Consider the following 21,986-nt stretch of genomic DNA (forward strand, 5'->3'; position numbering starts at 1 on the left):
AATGTCCCGCCTCCACGAGAAACGCCTTTGCTTTAATGATGTTCACCGCAAATCCTGAATCATGTCAGTGGCACTCTCTCCCCTATTTCTCAATAACACAAAACGTGCTGCTTTTTTTAATTTTCTCGATGTACTCCTATCTGGTAAAGATCCCACTCCGCGCAGCAGTACTCCAGAAGAGGCCGGACAAGCGTAGTGGAGGAAGTCTCTTTAGTAGATCTATTGCGTCTTCTAAGTGTTCTGCCACCAAAACGCAGTCTTTGAATCGCCTTCCCCATAACATCTTTGTGTGTCCTTTCCAAATTACGTTGTTTGTAATTGTAACTTCTAGGTATTTAGTTGAAATTACGGCCTTTAAATTTGATTGATTTATTGAGTAATTGAAGTTTAACAGATTTCTTTTAGCCCACTTGTGGATGACCTCACTCTTTTCATTATTTATCGTCAACTGCCAATTTTCGCACCATACACATATATTTCCTAATTCGTTCTGCTAGTTATTTTGATCTTCCGATGACTTTACTAGACGATGAATGACAGAATCATCTATAAACAATCTAAGACGTCTGCTCAGATTGTTGCCTAAATCTTTATTTAGATAAGGAACAACAGAGGTCCTTGGGGAAAGCCAGAAATCACTTTTGTTTTACTCGATGACTTTCCGCCAATGACTACGAACTGTGACCTCTATGACCGGAAACCACGTATTCAGTCGCATAACTGAGACGATATTCCATAAGCACACAATTTGATTACAAGGCGCTTGTAAGGTACGTTGTCAAACGCCTTCTGGAAATCTAGAAATACGGAATCATTTTGAAATTCCTTGTCGATAGCACTCAGCACTTCGTGTGAGCAAAGAACTAGTTGTTTTTCACAAGAACGATGTTTTCTAAATCCGTTCTGTCTGTGTGTCGATAGACCGTTCTCTTCAAGGTACTCCATAATGTTCGAACACAATATATGTTCCATAATACCGCCGTCATAATGATATGGGCCTGGAATTTAGTGGATTACTCTAATTGCCTTTCTTAATATTGGAGTGACCTATGCAGTTTTCCAGTCTTTGGATACGGATACTTCGTCCAGTGAGTAGTTGTATATGAGTATTTAGTATCATGTTATAGCATCAGCATACTCAGTATATACTCATGTTCAGAAAAAACCGAACACCTTGAACGACTGCGTGATGCAATCGGCGCGTATAAGGCGCAAATGGCGTCCTGCGGTATAGCGATCCATGCTGCACTCAAGTGGTTCCACAGTTCATCTGTGGTGCTTGGCATTGGGTCTCAGCGCTGCACCCGTCGTTTCTCCATATCCCACACATTTTCAGCTGACAGTAAGTCTGGTAATCTGGTGGGCTAGGCACGTGTTCGTGCAGCGCTGCCATTCGGATGCGTCGATCTACTGGGGTGTCATCTGGATGGTGCGACCTGATTGCATCTCGTCGTGTTCTACGGCCTTCCGTGAACCACTGTGCACACACCCGTTGCACTGCCGAAACACTTCGTCCCATACGAGGAGCAATTTTCCGGATGGATGCATCACATTCGCGTCATGCCAATAATACGCCCTTTCAAATCACTGATTTGGAGGTATGGTTGGAGTATACATTTGCGAGGCATCCTGCACCTCTGTTCAAGTCACACTGATCCATTACCTTCGGTTTGTAGCGACAACGAGAGCCGCACGCTCGTTTTGCCGGTAGGTGGTGTTGCGCCTCGTTATCGATGTTGACTTGAACCCGCGGGCCGGCATGGGTCAATTGCTAATCATTTCTGCAAAACATAAAAACGTACATGTTCTGTGAATATGAACGTTCTATCTCCAGTCGTTTAAGGAGTTCTGTTTTTTCTGAACATAATCAATACAGTTCGCAACATCAAAACTTCGCCCTATATTGTTCATATTCAGGTCAGCTGTGTTTTATTTTCACGTTAATACTTCAATTTAAATTGAATAAATGCTACGCCCTTAACCATGTAATGACCCAATTATGATTTTGCAGAAAACAGAAAAGCTTATGCCGACAGCGGAATGAAGATGTTAGTCAGTAGTTTTTCACAACTGGTCAGTTTTCTAATGTGTGTTGAATTCTTTTATGTGTACAATGTGTTTTTAAAGGAATATACATATAACGAATGTAAAAAAATGAGGGGGTGGTAGAGTGGATCATAACAAGCATATTTCACTTAACAAACCATGTCCGCATCCCTTAGCATACGACACTAGCGCCGCGCGCTGCGAGGAGGCCATTGGAACCGTCATGGCAGCACGTCTACAGGACAACGTTTTCAATGTATTTGTGGCGTCAAAGTAAATGAGAAGTCGTTGTGAAATGTTATAACCTTTATTTGAAAACAATTACAAAAAGTGCTCGAAATTATGCCCCACTGCTTGAATGCAACGACTCTGGAGTGACTGTCGACTCTCTCAAACACTCCTGGCAAAGTGGAAATTGCATCGGGTGACCCCAGAAGAAAAAAAACAACAATGGGCTTCAAGTTGGGTGAATGTGCAGACCATGCCACCGGCCCACCGCGCCTTATCCAGTTCTCACCAAAAGTTTCATCCAAATGAACTCGCACTGCGTGTTGGAAGACCACAGGTGCACCATCGTGTTATAACCACATTCTCTGTCGCACTTAATGGAACATGCTCCAGAAACTCTGGCAGAGTTTCTCGTAAAAAGATTAAGTATCTGTTTGCGTTCAGTCGCAGGTGGAACATACGAGGGTTGGAACTTTAATAGTAGCAACTATTTATTTGCAGCTCGTACAAAATAGATACGTGTTTCAAAGTTTTACTGGCCTTCAAAGTAGTCACCAGCATTGTGTATAACCCGTTGCCAGCGATGTGGAAGTCGTAGGATACTCTTAGCAGTGCCAGTTGTGTTGATAGTTCGAGCGGCGCGGTCTATTGCCCGACGAATTTGTAGCAGTTCTGAAGCGAATGCCGTGAAGTGTTTCCTTCAGTTTAGAAATCGAGTTGAACTCACGAGGGCTTAAGTCACTGAAGTGCAGTAGGTGGTATAGCACTTAGCAGCCTCATCAGCAAAACAAATCAGTAACAGCTTGCACTGTACGTGCTTGAGCATTGTCCTGCAAAATGATGGTCAGGTCCTGCAGAAAGTGTCACCACTTCTTTCCCCATACTGTTCATTTTTGGAACACATCCTACGACCAGCTTAGAGACAGAAGTGATGACACTTTCTGCAGGGCCCGACCATCATTTTGCAGGACGCTCAAGCACGTACAGTGCAAGCTGTTACTGATTTGTTTGAATGTTGGAGCTGCTAAATGCTATACCACCTACTGCACTCCCCTGACTTAAGCCCTCGTGAGTTCAACTCGATTTCTAAACTGAAGGAAACACTTCACGGCATTCGCTTCAGAACTGCTACAAATCCGTCGAGCAACAGACCGCGCCGCTCGAACTGTTAACACAACTGGCACTGCTAAGAGTATCTATCCTACGAGTTACACATCGCTGGCATCGGGTTATACACAATGCTGGTGACTTCTCTGATGGACAGTAAAACTTTGAAACACATATTTATTTTGTACGGGCTGTAAATAAATAGTTGCCATTATTGAAGTTCCAACCCTCGAATATGCACCGAACAGATTATCACCTACTAAGCAGGCCCAAATGTTGACAGCAAAGTGGTCTTGGTGAAAAAATGGCTCAAAGTGCTCTGAGCACTGTGGGACCTAACATCTGAGCTCATCAGTCCCCTAGAACTTACAACTACTTAAACCTAACTAACCTAAGGACATCACACACATCCATACCCGAGGCAGGATTCGAACCTGCAACCGTAGCGGTAGCGCGGTTCCAGACTGAAGAGCCTAGAACCGCTCGGCCACAACGGCAGGGCGGTCTTGGTAATTATGTACAAAGGCGGCGTCTGGATTTTCCCCTTGCCCACACGTGCTGATTGTGGCTGTTGAACATACCCTCTCGTGTAAAGGATTCTTCATCCATAAAAAGGTACGCGGTTCGTAAAGTCCGGTTGAATACCATAAGTTTGCAAAAACCACTGGCAGAATTGAATTTGACGTGGTAAATCGTCTAGGTTAAGGGAATGAACCTTCTGAAGGCGGTAGGAGTGCAAATCACCTCCATGCCACAAATGCCAAATGCAATGGCTTACATCCCTTTCCCATGGAGCACTACGGGATCTTGAGGGTGCGTTTTCCAACAGTACTAACGCTCCTTTCAAGCCCTGGCGTATGCACTGTGCGTTGACGACTGCCCGTCTTGCCTTCGCATCTGTAACACAAAATGAATATACCGGGGTTCGAAGTAGGCTTTAAATGTACATGTGCCATCACGAGGACGTGCCAGTGGAAAATGTATGACAAGTGAACCTGTCTCTGGTAGGGATCTGTAATGACAGTAAATGCGCGTGGATCTGGTACTCGATGATTTGTAAACCGCCGAATGTACAACCCTTGAGCAGCGTGAGCATTTCCATCCGCCGACCCGGAAGCACAGTGCATGTCTGCCCTTCCCTCCCAAGAACAACGCTCCATCATAAAACTTTAATCCGACGTATCTTTTATGTTGATGTCACAAATTCGTTGCCCTGCAGACCTGCTACCATGATGGCTCGGATGGCATGCTGTGTGCCTACCGTCTTGGCGGCGTGCGACGCTGTTAAACGACTCTTAGCGCCGCACGCTAAGGGATCCGGACATGGGTTGCTATGAGGAATAGCTTGTTATGACCCGCTCTACCAGCGCTATCATTTTCTATATTCACTTTAAATACACCCTATTTTTTAATTAATTTATTTATTTCTATTTGCAGCGTCATACCTGGGCACTGTAATATCAATGGCATTGTCTGGAACCATTGTGAAGAACCTGGGCTGGTACTCTGTATTCTACATTTTCGGCGGCGTCGCAATAGCTCTGGTGATTCCATGTTTGTACTTTATCTACGATGAGCCTGAGTCGCACCCTAGGATCACAGAGAAAGAAAAGGACTTTCTTTTGACGCACACTGGAAGAGATCTGAAAGAAAGCAAAGAGAAGAAGGAGCTTGAAAAGGAGGTAAGCAGTCTAATGCCAGTGATTGAGAGTTGTCGTAGTTTGTATGAATTAACCAGCTACCTGGTAATTTCCTACGATATTAGTGGAACAATGTATGATCATTTTTATATGCGCCACCGGAATATATGCCTGTAATTTGTTATCTGCAACGACATTAACTATAACTAAAACAATAAGCATGTGCTGCAGTTATGGTAAACTGACGAAAGATTCACTGTCCGTGGTAGCTTCATTCAATCCATATTCAAAGTCCAAACACTACGGAAAATTTTTAAAGTCGTATATTATGCGTTCAAAACTATTTCAGAGAGAGAGAGAGAGAGAGACGTAGCGCATTGTTGTCTGGGAGATTTCATGTTACCATTCAGCGGCCTAACTGAATTCCACGGCGCACAATGGCCCCATTCCTCGCGGTGTATGAGAGTTTTGTCTGCAGTGAGTTTGTTCAGTGTAGGTTACTGTAATGGATACGTTTGTGTACTGTGGTGTCATGTTTACGTTGTGTGATCATACCAGAAGGGAGAGGGTGAAACCTGGTGCCAGTCATAATCGACTCCTTTGAAATAGAACCAAGGAGGCACCGAGCTTAACGTTCTCGTCTGTTGGACGGATCACCGTAAAATTTGTCATATGTCCTGACTTCACGAGCCACCGCAGAGGGGTTTGGAAAGTAATCCAGGACATTGAAGCAAAGACAGGGGACGAGAATTTTACTCCACCATTTCTCCGTCACTTGCCGGCCAAATACTGGCAGCGAAAACATCGTCGACTGCCAGCACTGGAACCGGCTCATCTCCGAGTCGAGTGACGTCACACACGTGTGTGTTAGCGACCTCGGTAACGGAGGCGGGTTACCGTTTTAATGTATGTAGACAATGGCCCGCCCAAGTATAAACAGTCAGTACATGAACGGTATCACACAATTCTGTCAATCGCTTGGCCTTCAGCCACAAGTATACCAACGACGGAACAAAAATTTCACGAAATGTATCTAGGACCAGGATTCACGCTACATCCAGTGTGAAGTTTTATTGCCACCCAAATTACACCCACAGCACTAGTGTGTTCCTCCTGGCTCCTCGCAACCCTTATATAGTGCTATCTGCATCTTATATTTGGGTACGAAACACACTCACTGCACCAGTAAGCAATTTATTTCACAACATTTAAACTATTCAAACACTAACTGAGACTCCAGCTGTGTCATTAAAAATGGTGCCAAGGACCAGTTCTTATTTTATCAGGTGTTCTAACAAATGTTCTAATTACAATCCCTCACTTGTTCAGTAAAAGAAAATCATTTACTATTAACAGCATACAAAGATAAAATTCGATATTGTGAAAAGATTTTTTATTCCGATTCTTGCGGCAGGCTCAAAATTTACTTGTTAGTGGCATTGGCTCTTAATTATGATAGTTAGCATTATTAAGTTGCTAGGGTCAATAATTGAATTAAATACACTCTCACAAGTATGCGCCACGAAGAAATTATCCGAATGGGAGAGAAATCGATGAGCGTCATTTACATGTAGAGACAAATAAACGATTACACTTTCAGAATAATTGGATGATTTTTTCAAGAGAAACAGCTTCACAAATTGAACAAGTCAGTAACGCGTTGGTGCACGTCTGGTCCTTATGGAAGCAGTTATTCACTTGGCATTGATTGAGAGAGTTAGTGAATCTCCTCCTGAGGGATATCGTGAGAAATTCTGTCCAATTAGTGCGTCAGATCGTCAAAATTCTGAGCGGGTTGGAGGACCTCTCCCATAATGCTAAAAAACGTTCTCAATTGAGGAAAGATTTAGTGATCCTGCTGGCCAAGATATGGTTTGGCAGCCACGAATACGAGCTGTAGAAACTCTTCGTGTGCAGGTGGATGTTATCTTACTGAAATGTAAGCCCAGGATGGTTTGCCATGAAGGGCAACAAACAGGGTGCAGTATACTGCAACGTATCGCTGCGCTGTGAAGGTGCCACAGATGACAACCAGAGAGGTCCTGCTATGACAGGAAATGATACCCAGACTATCAATTCTTGTTTTCAGGCTGTGTTACGGGCGACATGCAAGTTGGTATCCTACTGCTGTCCGAGGCGTCCCCAGACAAGTCTTTGTTGGTCATCGGGCCTCAATTCGAAGCGGGACTCATCACTGAAGATAAATTCTGTTCCAATCAGTGAGAATCCAGGATGAAGAGGAACGTATTTGGAGACGTCCCGGACTGTTGTGGGATACCAAACTGATTGTTGCCATCCACACTGCACAACAACCAGGAGTAATAGCCTTGAGTGCCATTTCCTTTCATAGCAGGACCCCTTAGATTGTCTTTCGCAGCACTCTTGGGGGACAGGGGTACGTCGACGACATTCTAAGCCACGTTCCGTTGTCCTTCATGGCAAGTCATACAGGGCCTACATTTCTGCAAGTTAATGCCCGAGTGCATACGGCGAGAGTTCCTACTGCTTGTCTTCGTATTAGCCAATGCCTATCTTGACACTAAAGTCGCTGGACCTCTCCCCAGTTGAGAACGTTTGGAGCATTAAGGACAGGGCCCTCCAACCATCTCTGGATTTTGACGATCTAACACGCCTATTGGACAGAATTATCACGATGTCCTTCATGTGGTCTTCCAACAACTCTATCAATTAAAGCCAAGCCGAATAACTGCTTGCATACGGGCCAGAGGTGGCCCAACGAGTTATTGACTTATTCAATTTGTGAAGCTCTTTCTCTTGATTAAATCATCCAGTTTTTCTGAAATTGTAGCCTTTTTTTGTCACTAAATGCACATCACATCTACTGGTTTCCATCCCATTCGGATAACTCCTTCGTTGTGCAACCATTTTTTTGTCTTAGAATGTACAAAAAATTTATGAAATTAGACTTGTGTTATTATTACTGTTTATTGATAACACTGCTTACTTTAACGTTAGTGTGTGTACTATTATTTATTTGTGAATCATAAACCATAGTTCGTTAGCGATTTACCCCATATAATGGCTAATTGTGTGTAGCTCTGATAATTCTGCAGCGGAAAAGCGTCATGCATTGACATCCCACTTGTCATTGTATAGATTTTTATTCGGAAGATATTAATTTTCTTGCAAATTACTTAATTATTTATTTCAGAATAATGTTGAAATTGTGTTCATCAGTCTGAAAACTGGTTTAATTCAGCTTGCCATGCCAGTATCCTGTACAAGCCTCTTCATCTCTACATAATTACTGCAAACTGCATCCACTTGAATCTGCTTGCTGTAGTCAAGCCCTGGAGTATACTACTTTTCCTCAGACCCTTCCCCATCCCTTTACACGCTTCCTTTCATAACCAAATAGACTTCGCTTTGATGACTCAGGATCTGTCCAATCAACAGGTACCTTCTTTTTGTTCATTTGTGCCATTACACTTTAATTCCCCCAGTTCCATTCAGTTCCTCTACTGCTTATTCGATTTACTCATCTAATCTTCATGACTCTTCCGTAATACCGTATTAAGTATTTTATATCAACAATACATGTTATCAGTTTTCTTTTACACTAGAAGTTAATGCTTGAATTTTGCATTTCAATGGTGTAGTTGATTTCTGAGTAGCTGAACTGGTACAGGTAGCGATTATTCATATATGTAAATTGAGGATATCGTCTGCTTTGTTCCAGTTTCATTGCCCAGGATGGGCCACCATTAGCAGATTTATGTTTTACGATATTGTACTCTCAGTTGCCTAAGAACTCTGGAACTGCAAAGTCAAATAAGTATACGTAAAAAAAACCATTGGCCTTGCATGTAATCCTCGATAATCAGGTTAAACTCTGCGTCCTCCGTGGTCTTATGAATAAAGCGTCACCTAGCATAACTCTTCATGTGATATTTGTAATCAGTAAGTCTGCTGATTACTGAAAGTTATGTTGTGCTCCCCCCCCCCCCCCCCCAGCTGTCGAAGTGTTTGAAGCAAGCTGTAACTTGTCATATGTAAACACGATGCAGAGCTTAGCTGCAATAGTCGCTGGAGTTGATGTCTTCATTCATAAGACGGTTTCGATGCAGCTCTCCACACTAGTCTATTCTGTGCAAGCCTCTTCGCCTCTTTATGGCTACAATAGCCCACCGCTATTTGAACCCGCTGATTATTTTCTAACTTTGGTATCTTTCCATATTTATTGCGCTCCACATTTCGTTTCATTACGAAATTGACGATTCCCAGATGCTTCAAGATGTTTCCTATCAACCGACTACTTCTTTTAGCAATCTTTTTCCTAGTCTGTCTCAATTTCTCATCATCAGTCATTCTAACTATTCATTTAATTCTTAGGATTTCTCTTTAGTAGCACATTTCAAAAGCTTCTTTGGCGATTTATATGGTAATAAATACGCAACCAGTCGTTTTTTTATTTTTTGGTACTATTTATTCAACCATAAACATGTTTTCGAGCCACTGGAGGCGTCATCAGATGGAGGTGTTAGAAGAACTTTATGCAGTGGACCAAGTGCTAGCTAGATGCTGTGCTGATGCTGCTGGCGGAAATGAAATGAAATCGGTGACGAAACGTGTATGAAACCGAAAGTTTCTTACGTTTTAGGTACTTAAAGTGCACTGCCTTGGGTATCCATATCAAACCTGTTTCTATAATGTACATTATCAAGCTATGTACACAAATATACACAGCATTTAGCTGTAGTTGGTTTTACACTGATTCACAGAAGGTCAAAACTGGATGTTTTCACAAAGAAAATGGATATGATTGATATTACACTTTACTACATCATGGTCTTTGACATGAGTTGATTGTATTATTACTAGTACAGATATTGTTTTTAAGTAAATTTTGCTAGCTGCAGGAGTGTTTTTATATTGGCATTCTGTAACTCATATATATATATATATATATATATATATATATATGAGTTACAGAATACCATAGTTGTTACATAATAAGGAGAACAAAATTAATGTAGGAAGATGAGTGTGTGTTATTGTTGTTACTTTTGACAATAATAATATATATTCATCGTCATGCATTAATTTTATAGTCCTCATCATATCACAACTATGGAATTCTGTAACTGACATATTAATTACATTGTCTGAAGATAGGGCTAACAAAAGGAAAAAAAAAAGAGAAAGAGGGAGAAAAGAACGCGATAATACATAAAATGTCGTGTTCACTATTCAGTACGCTTATCTTACTTACGTTTTTGTATTAGTGCACATGTTAATACACTGTGCAAAAAATAAATAAATAGAAATAAAAATAAAATAAGATAAAATAAAAGTACACTTTTTCGAAACACCGTAATCGTCTCCCACTGCGATGCATAAGTTGAAATTTGGCTCAGAGATGGCTACAACCTCCCCTTCCTCTGTAATGGTGCAAAAGCGTGGCGCTCTGCGACGTCATCCTTGGTCTTGGCGATGCTAGGAACAGCTAGATGTGGATACATCCAAAAAAAGAAAAAAAGATTACTTCTTAGAAATTTATGAGATGTGTAAGGTGGGTTAATAATGTGACATTGGCACCAAATTTCACTACAATTCTGCCTAATCTAATGGCTTCGTGCACGCGTCACACCGCCTCTTGTCCACATTTAACCCCCTCCCCCTCCTTCCTCTTTTGCTTTTGACGTCTCCGCGATGGAGGTTAGAATCCCGACACCTAACGTTGAAATAACGCTGTTTTCTCATGGAAGCCCGAGGAAAACATGTTAGACAAACCGCCGCTCTCAATAGACATGAAAAGCCCTGAGAATGTGGGATAAAAGGCGTTAATAAGACCACGCCTCTCCTTGTGACGTTGATTCCCAACATATCATGGTCAAAAACGGTAGACTGCAGTGCGATGGGCAACAGAACAACGTCTTAACAACGTTCGTTCGACACTGCTGACACCCCCTATCGATTGAACTCTACTCCAAGAATATTACGATCTTCAACCCCACTGAACATTATCTGATCCGTTTGGACTGTAGTGAAACCGCAATTTTGCTCTGGTATACAGGTTCGGAACAACTGGGGACCATTCAAAACCATTCGACGAAATTTGAACGTGACGTGAAGCAGCAAAGGTTGTTTATGCTTTTTTAGCTCTACTGTTTCTCGTCTTCCTGTGCCCTGACTATGGTTCGATACAACGCTGGCATTAGTATGAATAAAGCAGCGAAGGGTCCCTCTAATACCTGCCACATTGACAACACCCTCAGTACCATCCACACTCCTTTGATGAGCGCATTATAAATGTACTCGTCAGAGATTTTGTCACCTATCTAGCTCAGTGGTGTCTTAGGTGGGGTTGCGTGGTCTCAGACGTTAGAGCAGTTGCAAGGCACCACTCAGCTGGTTGGGTGACAAAGTCTCTGACAGGTACACTTTTAATGTGCTCAATAAAGGCGTGTGGGTGGCACTAAGGGTCTTGCCAAACTGGGAGGACGGTGGAGTCTTGGAGAGGTCCTTGGCAGTTTTATTCGCACACATGTTAATATTGCACCAATCCATCATCACGCCTCAGGAATGCGCGAGTCAAGAGGGCTGAAAAAGCATAAACATCCTTTTCTGATTTACATCACGTTCAGATTTCGTTGAATGGTTTATAATAATCCCTAATACAGCACCCTGCATACCAGTGCAAAAATTTTGGTTGCACTACACTCCAAAGCGGTCAAGTCACGTTCAGAAGGGTTCCTGCCCCACAATGTCCTTAGAAAAGAGTTGAATCGTCCGAAGGGCGTCAGCAGCATCAAACGTCATCAAGAACGTTGTACTGTTGTTCATTACACTGGAAATTGTCGTTTTCGACCGCGTAACGTGTGAGAATCAAAGCCCCAAGGGAATGAGTGCTTCCATTGACGCCTGTTCTAAGGACTTTTCATGTCATTTCTGAACGGCGGTATGTCTGAACTGCTTTCCTTAGCCACCCATAAGGACACCATGTGATTTTAAAGCTGGGTGTCGCAGTACTGACCTCCATCGCAGAGACGTCAGAAGAAGGGGTAAATGTGTGTCAGAGGTGCCGTTCCTATGGGAGACAATTGCAGTGTTAAGAATACGTGATACTTTCTTGTGCAGTGTATCTACCAAATACTTCTGCTGTCTACATACTGATGCTCACAGTAATATCCGTTGACAAAATATTTATTTTCTTTGAACTGACGAGACGCAAAGAAACTTTAAATAGTGGAGAGCCGTCGCCCGTATGTGCCAATTGTGGACTACTAATACACTGTCTCTAGCTCTCTCAAACGATGTTCTTACAGTGTATTTTAAAGAATCACTTTTGATTTCGCCTGTCCTTTTAAGTGATCTGCGTGTTGCCATTTTTGTGCGTCATGTAACCTAAAATAATCTTGCAGATAAATTTCCAATCAATGCAGCTGTAACGGTTCATTAGTTTAGTATAAGAAATGTAATAGCAGATGTTGTAATCCTCCTACGTACTGCTCAGTGTTCAGTTATTAACATTCCGTCGCATACTTGTTCGCGATATATTCTGAGGGTGAATACGTATATTCCCTTTAACTTGCAGTTCCTTCATTTGCTGGATACAACGTGTATGTTGGAACTATCAACCCACGTGATTTTTCTCCACCTACGTCAGATGCAGTCTCTGTTCATCTCTGGAGTGTCGATATGTATTTCCATAAAATACTAGTAGTATTTTTTAAAAATGAGAACGTGCATGTAAACGATCTGCCCAACGCTCCAGTTAAATATTTTACTACACAGTGAGTAAATTCAACGTACCATTTCGTGCAGAAGCGTATGCATATCTGGCGTTAGTTCGCAGCAACTGTTTCACTCTTTATGTGTGTACGGTTAAAACGCAGTAAAGCTAGTACAATGACATCCAGACGGTTATTCCGGACGCACACGTAGTTTTGCGGGAGAATGGTATTGATAGCTGTTCAGAAAGGTCCAACATTATATTTTTAGGGTGCTTCCTGGCGGTTTTAGCCGTTACAGCTGGGTTACTTTCTGTGCAAGGAGGTGACGCTCTAAAACATCGCTCCAAATACCGAAAGGAGCTTTCTGGATACATCATACCCACACATAAATGTGGTACCCAAACTGGGCTCTGTGTTGATTGTCACCTCAATGAAAAAGAAAGCAAGGCAAAGCATGGGAACCGATTGTCAGGCACTTAAAAGAGAGTAGATAAATCTTGATGTCTGCTCGGATGAAGCTGGAGACCCGACAAGCGACAGAATGTGGCGGAAAACATTGGTTCATCAAACCGTATTACCATATGTCTGTTACCCCCAGTGCTAATTCACATCCGACATAAATGTACTATCAGTATGTCCTTGCTTGTATTAAGACATTAATAGACATTATTTCTGGCACATCTTCACTTTCTGCTTTACCTATCTACTATGTTTCTATTTGTATAACATAACATTTCACTTGAAATTATTCCTTTCCAGTTTTACCAAGGTCCACATTTGGATCAAGTGCAATTTTACTCACAAACCTAAAATTTCAGTGAACCTTCTTTCCTGACGTAAGTTTTCTGCGCAGCATCAGCGCTTGTTGTAGGGATCGGCAGTTGCCCGTCAAAGTACATAAATGTAAGTTTAAATTAGGTAAAGTGCAAAGCTAACCTCAGCTCGAAAGATGGTTCCAACACTACAGCGCTTGTTACGTGTGGTCCTCAGATCTTTGAACTTACTCACGAGTCACCCTAAAATACACTGACGGAAAGAAATCACTATACCAAAAAATAATGTAGAGTAGTGAAATTTCGGGAATACGTTTGTCTAGGCACCATGTTTCAGCTATCAACATTGCAAGATAGCAGGTTAATGTAATCGCAAAATAAGCCATTCCAAATCTGAAATGTTGGTGCATCAATAACCGGTGTAACCGCCAGCATGTTGGATGTAAGCATGAAAAAGTGCGTGCATTTTGTTGTACGCGTGCCGCATGTCAGTCTGTGAGATGGAGTTCCATGCATGTTGCCCTTGGTCGTCAATACAGGGACGGTTAATGATGTTTGTGAATGACGCTGCAGTAGTAGTCCGATGACGTCCCATATGAGCTCGGTTGGAGACAGATCGAGCAGACCAAGGTAACAAGTCAACACTCTGTAGAGAATGTTGTGTTACCACTGCGTCATATGGGAGAGCGTTATCCTGTTGGAGAACACTTCCTGGTATGCTGTTCATGAAAGCAGCACAAACAGGTCGAATTACCAGACTGACGAACATTTTTGCAGTCAGGATGCGTGGGATAACCACTAGAGTACTTCTGCTGTTATATGAAATCGCACTCCAGATGTAGGCCCATTGAGTCCAGCACGCAGGCAGGTTGGATGTATGCCCTCAACTTGCCTCCTCCTAACCAACACACAGCCATCACTGACGCCGAGACAGAAGCAGCTTTCATCAGAAAACACAACACACCTCCCCGCTCTCCAATCAGCTATTGCTTGGCACCGTTTAAGTCGCAAATGGAGTGGTTTGGGGTCACTGGAATGCACACTGCAGAGCGCCTTACTCGGAGATGTCCATGAAGTAACTGATTTGTAACAGTTCGTTGTGTCGTTGTGGTTCCAACTGCTGCTCAGATTGCTGCTGCAGATGTGATACGATGCGGCAGGGCCTTACGCCGAACACGATGATCGTCCCTCCCGGTAGTGGCACGTGGCCATCCAGAGCCCTGTCTTCTTACGACCGTACATTCCCGTGACCGCTGCTGCCAGAAATCCTGTGCAGTGGCTACATTCCTGGAAAGTCTTTCCGTAGTACCACAGAAAGAACATTTAGCTTCTCGCAGCTCTATTGTACGACCTCCTTCAAACTCAGTGAAACCTTAAAGGCATTCTTGACTAACATGAAATCATTAAGTCCGGTCTCAAAGGTAACTGAAGCTCACGTCCGTCACTGTGTGCATTTGCAGAAAACCTGATTGACATCCTCCAGTGACGCTACCAGCTATACGATTGGATCGAAATTTGAACAGATCGCATTTTTCAGATATAGAAACACATCTACCAACGTCCGTTTATGTTGCACTACTTCTTCTTGGTTTGGTGATTTGTGTCAGTGCGTGACGGAAGTTCCGAGTCATGGTGCAATTGGACATATTTATGCCTTTTAACGTACCTTCACTGCACAAATCAGTTTTTTTTTCAATGAGTGCACTACGTGAAGTGATGTGGAAGGATCACAGCGCACTGGAGAAGGTAAACCACAGGCAGAAGTTTATTAAAAGAAGCGTTAGATCGTATTGAAGGAGCCTCGTCTATTGAAAGCTTAAGTAATGTTTATCTTTCTGCGGCACTTATCAAATCGGTTTCACTCTAAAGAGTGGTCAGACCAAAGAAGAGAAGACAGTTTTGTGATGCGTTTGTTTGTGTAGTATCACAGCACTTTAGAAATGTTCAACAGTCATCAAAGAGCCATAAAGACAACCTTCCCCCAATCACAAGAAAAATGAGCAGTAGATGTACATGTACATATGTGCACCACATGCCATTACACGGCGTGTGGCGGAGGGTATATGTTGTCCCTGTGTCATTTCCACGTCCATTTCCAATTTGCTGCTACATTCGCAGATTGCACACGGGGAGGGAATATTATCGGAACTCTACTGTCTTCGTCCACATGTGTCTAATTTTATTTTCGCTCTTACTTCGCAGCAAATAAATATGAGGACATGTTGACTCGTATTGGAGTGTTAGCGCTCGCATATTGACAGCAAAGGTCTCTGCGATACACTGCTGCATTCTGGAGTGCAGCCACTTGAGTTTGCAGAGCGTTTCCGTGGCGTTTCCTTGCTAGCTAAACAAACTCAAGAACAGGCGTCCAGCTCTTTTGTGAGTCATGTGTATCACTTCCATTAATCAAACTTTCTAAGGACGAAGAAGAGAACTTCGCACATTTAAGTTCAACAACTTACGTTGTTAACGGGCATTCAATATGTAAATTGGCAGCAAACGAAACATAAAACTCGTGACTAGTGCAAAAAACCGAAATTTCAGCAATGAGATGAAAATAGAACCTGAGATATTTCCACCCACCACTTCTACGAAGAGGAACGTTCAGCTAAGCCAACAACGGAAGTAAATACGATGTTGTTGTAATAGCGCTATTGAATATCCTTTACAAGTAGTTTACTCTTTAAATGTTATATTTTATTCGATTAAAAGGTTAAAACTGCCTGGGAAAAGCAGTTCAGATAGCTAAACAATTGAAGCTTCTTTCTACAAACAAAGCTTTAGGAGATTGTAGTATAGCCAATGAGTACTGTACTCTTTAGAGATAAAATTATACGTATTCTTAATTCAGCAGGATGAAATCATTCGTAACCCGTGGCCCGCCATTCTGACGTGCCCTGCTATGTGGACGCACTGTCTAATTGGAATTGGAGGAGGGTGGGTCAATTACACCCTGCTGTCTGAATTGCCAACCTACATGGAAAATATATTACACTACGACATCGACGAGGTGAGTATCTCCACACTTTGGGCGGAAGTGAGCGCATTATCGATTTTTGTGACAACGCTTATTTAACACTGGTTCACCCACGTTTCAGGCTGGCCTCATCTCAGCCCTCCCTTATCTATTTGGTTGGATGAGCTGCAGTATCTACAGCTTTCTGACAGAGAAATTAACACGGAGAGGAGTGCACATTATGACCCTCTTCAGAGCATGGGACGCAGTATGTAAGTATAATTCCCTAGTTATACGAGATGTTTCATAAATCATGTTACAGATTTCTGTCAATAGTAGAGGGTACTAATCAGATAGAGTTTTGATAGGGAACCCATGTTCGAAAGTATATCTTTTTGGATGCAAAATAAGTTTGAAGGTCGGAAAACTTTCAAATCTTTCGCTTCACGGTACGCAAACAAAATGAGAAAAGGGCGCCGCTGTCAGTCCTATTGTAATTATGACATCTGGTACCATTTTCGTCCGATTACAACAACGGCTACGAAAAACATTTACGTCGGCAACTAGCAGGGCTGATTGTGGTGTTCGACGAACGCGCTACACTCTCGACTTTGAAGATGGTGTCCTTCGTTACGCAGAAGAGAACCCGACGACGAATACTCCAACTATTGCCGTTGTCGTGTGTTTCCGTAGAGCTCACAGATAAGGAAAAGTTCGTAACGTGGCCATATCTCTCAAAGGTATACCAATTCCTAACCAATGGGAGCTGCGACTACCGCAGCACAACTGCAAAATCGAGTGGGAAAATTTAGCGATGACAGTGATAGCAGAAGGTGCCAGATCTACTGGGTACAAATTGATAAACCAGACAATAGTGACCAACTCCTAGTTTTGCTCCATCCAGTTAAAACCGTCAGCCGCATGTGGATATTGTAATTCGGAGGACACAATCGAACATGGTTTTGAGCGCCCGAAAATTGTCGAAATATGGCACACAGCAAGGGACATGATTCGACTGATAAGTAGAACGGACATACATAATATGCAGGTTTCTAACGCCATGATACCAGTGCGGAAAACGTTTCCCGTAGCAAAGCGATATGCAACAACGTAGATCGTGGCACATGCACTTCATATAATTTTTGGACTTATATTAACGGACAACTTACAGTACCTGGCGTACTTATAGTATGACCACGTGAAAGTAACTCGTCACCCTAAATAGAGACTTACGTACGTGGACTTTCTCATGATTCCAGTATGTAAAGCTTATGATAGTATTTTGACATGAAAGCTCATGGAAGAACAAAAAAAAAAAAAGAACATTAAAAAATGAAGAAAAAGAAGAGAGGAAATATGATGTGAATTCTTCAAAAAGTCGTCTAAGAGATAACTCGATGGACAATTTCTTGCAGATTTACGAAAGTTGTAATTTATATCATTATTTTTCAGATGAGTTTGTTTTCTGTTATGTGAAACTGTTAAATGGTAAACAAATATCTTAAAAAGCTGTTAAGTGGACAGCTCGCGTAAAGCGGGAAATCCGAGTTCGAGTCCCGGCTCGGCAAAAAAAAAAGATCACAGCTCATTATATCCACCGTGTGCATGCCCTGGAGTGGGATATTTGAAAGTGATCTGACCTTTAAACTTATTTCGCATCCAAAAGGGTGCACTTTCGGATATGTGTTCCCTATCAAAACTCTGTCTACTAATTCTCTTCTGCAAGCCTTTGAAACCTGTAACAACAATTGTGAAACACTCCGTATAACTGGACAGTAACGCCTTTCAAAATAACACGCCACGGAGCCAATCCAGAAGGGCAACAGGCCAGACTGAGTAATTCCATGCTGCTCTTCAGTCGTTGGGATTGACGACTGGTGGAGGCGTATCAGTCTATGGCCAACCATGACAAGATGCTTTCAGTGAATTAGAGATCTGGCGAAGAAGCTAGCCAGGACGACAGTCCAAATCCCTGTGTACCGAGATAGATCAGGATGGCCCGCGCAACATGCGGTCTTGTTGAAAATAACGATACGGTAGCCTCGCCAATAAGACATAAATGAAACATCTGCTATCCAGATTACCAACTATGTGAATCGGAAGTGATCGTGTTGTATTGTGTGTTGTGACACCATACCACATCAGGTGCAGGGTCGGATAACGGTGACGAATGCAAACTGAACATTAGAGACCGGATTAGATGCAACATAAGAAGCTCAAAATATGCATGAAAAAATACATGAAAAATGCTTAAAATATGCATGGAAAGTGATACTAGATCAAATAATAAAAAACAAAGTAGTTGTTGCATTCGATATTTCTCAAAGTTGGACGTGTGGATATCGACTGCGAGGAAGAGGGCCGGCCACCCGAAAAATCGGGACATTTAGAATGCTGATCGCGTGATCTGTGTCCTTTGTGGTAGAGTTTGGGCAGGATTCCTCTTGATATTAGTTTTTAAAAAATTGTAAAATAAGACGCACACTGTGTTTTAAATACTATTCATTTTTGCTACTGTTGTCGGTAACAACTGAAAACGATGCGAGTTAGCCGCCACTAAACAATCGATATGCACAGGTGCAACTTCGAGATATATCGCATATGGAGGGGCACGCACAAGAACTCCGTAATATTTTATTTCAAAAGCAACATATAATCATGATTCCAGAATGAGATTTTCGTTCTGGAGCGGAGTGTGCGCTGATATGAAACTTCCTGGCAGAATAAAACTGTGTGCCCGACCGCGACTCGAACTCGGGACATTTGCCTTTCGCGGGCAAGTGCTCTACGATCTGAGCTACCGAAGCACGACTCACGTCCGGTCCTCACTGCTTTACTTCTGCCAGTATCTCGTCTCCTACCTTCCAAGCTTTACAGAAGCTCTCCTGCGAACCTTGCAGAACTAGCACTCCTGAAAGAAAGGATACTGCGGAGACATGGCTTAGCCACAGCCCTGGAGGATGTTTCCAGAATGAGATATTCACTCTGCAGCGGAGTGTGCGCTGATATGAAACTTCCTGGCAGATTAAAACTGTGTGCCCGACCGAGACTCATTCTGGAAACATCCCCCAGGCTGTGGCTAAGCCATGTCTCCGCAGTACTCTTTCTTTCAGGAATGCTAGTTCTGCAAGGTTCGCAGGAGAGCTTCTGTAAAGTTTGGAAGGTAGGAGACGAGATACTGGCAGAAGTAAAGCTGTGGGGACTGGCCGTGAGTCGTGCTTCGGTAGCTCAGATCGTAGAGCACTTGCCCGCGAAAGGCAAAGGTCCCGAGTTCGAGTCTCGGTCGGGCACACAGTTTTAATCTGCCAGGAAGTTTCATATAATCATGAATTTTTTTAACTACATTAACGTTTAATTAATATTATCGGACTAAAGTATCGTTTATAAATTATTTTGCATTTTACTTCTGTTGAAACATAACGATCATATACTGTTCGGTAGTAAGGATCTGTCTCCGATCACTCAAAACATTTTTATGAGCTGAAAAGGACCGTTCTGCACCAATTGAGGTACATGGGCATATTTGAATCTGGGTGCTTTGTAGGCACTTATTTTTTTCTGGCAAAATTTCACCCATTGCATTAATAAAACTATCAATTTGGTACAAGGGTCCATAGCCTGGGTTATTGTTAAAAATCTTTTCAAACTTTTCTTTAAGTTTTCTCTGGCATACCTCCGGCTTGATGAATTCAATAGACTAATTTTATTCATTAGCTGAGTAGATTATTCACTGTCAAACCCAGAGTTTAAAGCTTTTTCATACTCGCAGGTATATAGGAAAAATGAGTGCTAATCACTGCAACGTTTTGTTTTTTAATACTGGAATAGTTAAGTGGCTCGTTGTACTGGCACACTGCCAAAGCCTCTGCACTATCGAGGTCCTTTACTGCGACTCTGATGGCCTCGAAATGTTCATTTTAAAACAACACAACCTCGACCCACGTATCCCAACGACTTACCATTGGTTCGGGAAGTAACGGCACACTTGGCAGTTTTTCTTTGTAGGGTTTGATGCGATCAGGCGCCTTAAGGAACACTTTTTTCGTGAATGAAATCAATTTTTTTTTCTTTTACGTTGCTAAACGCGGATCGTACTTCTTCAGGAAGGCGATGTACTCCGTCAGCAAAGTACGTCACATGAGTCAAACTGGGATGAAATGCTTGGATGGCTTTCCCTGCTTTTATCATGTAGGGAGCAGCATCTGAGAGAGACACCAACACCCTTTTATCTTCCTGAAAATATGTTTCTAATACCCTCATTCACAAATTTGACGATTGTAGAATCATTTGTCTTTTGAAGTTTCACGCAGGCCACTAAACAGAAAGAAGAAGGCTCGTCTTTTAATGCACCAACAAATAAATTCACAATGTAACGGCCACTGGTATCGTCAGTTTCGTCAACTGAAATCCAAATAATTTTGCCCTTGAGTTCATTGCGTATTTCTTCCAGAACACATTGTGGGAACGTAATTTTTATGCAATGTTGATTCATCTCGTACATTTTGATTTAAGCAATATTTACGCAGGAAACCTTCGAGTCTAGGATTTCCAAGTTTGTGAAGAGGAATATCACTTGCAGTGAATGCTTCACATAGATGGACAGACGTCTACAGACGCTAAAGTAACCTCTGGCGTGCCACAGGGGAGTGTTATGGGACCATTGCTTTTCACAATATATATAAATGACCTAGTAGATAGTGTCGGAAGTTCCATACGGCTTTTCGCGGATGATGCTGTAGTATACAGAGAAGTTGCAGCATTAGAAAATTGTAGCGAAATGCAGGGGGATCTGCAGCGGATAGGCACTTGGTGCAGGGAGTGGCAACTGTCCCTTAACATAGACAAATGTGATGTATTGCGAATACATAGAAAGAAGGATCCTTTATTGTATGATTATATGATAGCGGAACAAACAGTGGTAGCAGTTACTTCCGTAAAATATCTGGGAGTATGCGTGCGGAACGATTTGAAGTGGAATGATCATATAAAATTAATTGTTGGTAAGGCGGGTACCAGGTTGAGATTCATTGGGAGAGTGCTTAGAAAATGTAGTCCATCAACAAAGGAGGTGGCTTACAAAACACTCGTTCGACCTATACTTGAGTATTGCTCATCAGTGTGGGATCCGTACCAGATCGGTCTGACGGAGGAGATAGAGAAGATCCAAAGAAGAGCGGCGCGTTTCGTCACAGGGTTATTTGGTAACCGTGATAGCGTTACGGAGATGTTTAATAAACTCAACTGGCAGACTCTGCAAGAGAGGCGCTCTGCATCGCGGTGTAGATTGCTCGCCAGGTTTCGAGAGGGTGCGTTTCTGGATGAGGTATCGAATATATTGCTTCCCCCTACTTATACCTCCCGAGGAGATCACGAATGTAAAATTAGAGAGATTAGAGCGCGCACGGAGGCTTTCAGACAGTCGTTCTTCCCGCGAACCATACGCGACTGGAACAGGAAAGGGAGGTAATGACAGTGGCACGTAAAGTGCCTTCCGCCACACACCGTTGGGTGGCATGCGGAGTATAAATGTAGATGTAGA

At 42.5% G+C, this 21,986-nt stretch overlaps 1 protein-coding gene across 1 annotated transcript in view; it reads left to right on the forward strand.

The window, feature by feature from the left end:
- LOC124805723 (putative inorganic phosphate cotransporter) overlaps positions 1 to 21,986 on the forward strand; it is a 131,998-nt gene that overhangs the window by 58,812 nt on the left and 51,200 nt on the right. Inside the window, exons 5-7 of the mRNA XM_047266293.1 lie at positions 4,819 to 5,063; positions 16,346 to 16,501; positions 16,590 to 16,719. Coding sequence (XP_047122249.1) covers positions 4,819 to 5,063; positions 16,346 to 16,501; positions 16,590 to 16,719 — 531 coding nt within the window. The remainder of the gene's footprint in view (positions 1 to 4,818; positions 5,064 to 16,345; positions 16,502 to 16,589; positions 16,720 to 21,986) is intronic.

The sequence above is a fragment of the Schistocerca piceifrons genome, chromosome 7 (assembly GCF_021461385.2).
Source record: "Schistocerca piceifrons isolate TAMUIC-IGC-003096 chromosome 7, iqSchPice1.1, whole genome shotgun sequence".
NCBI lineage: Eukaryota > Metazoa > Arthropoda > Insecta > Orthoptera > Acrididae > Schistocerca > Schistocerca piceifrons.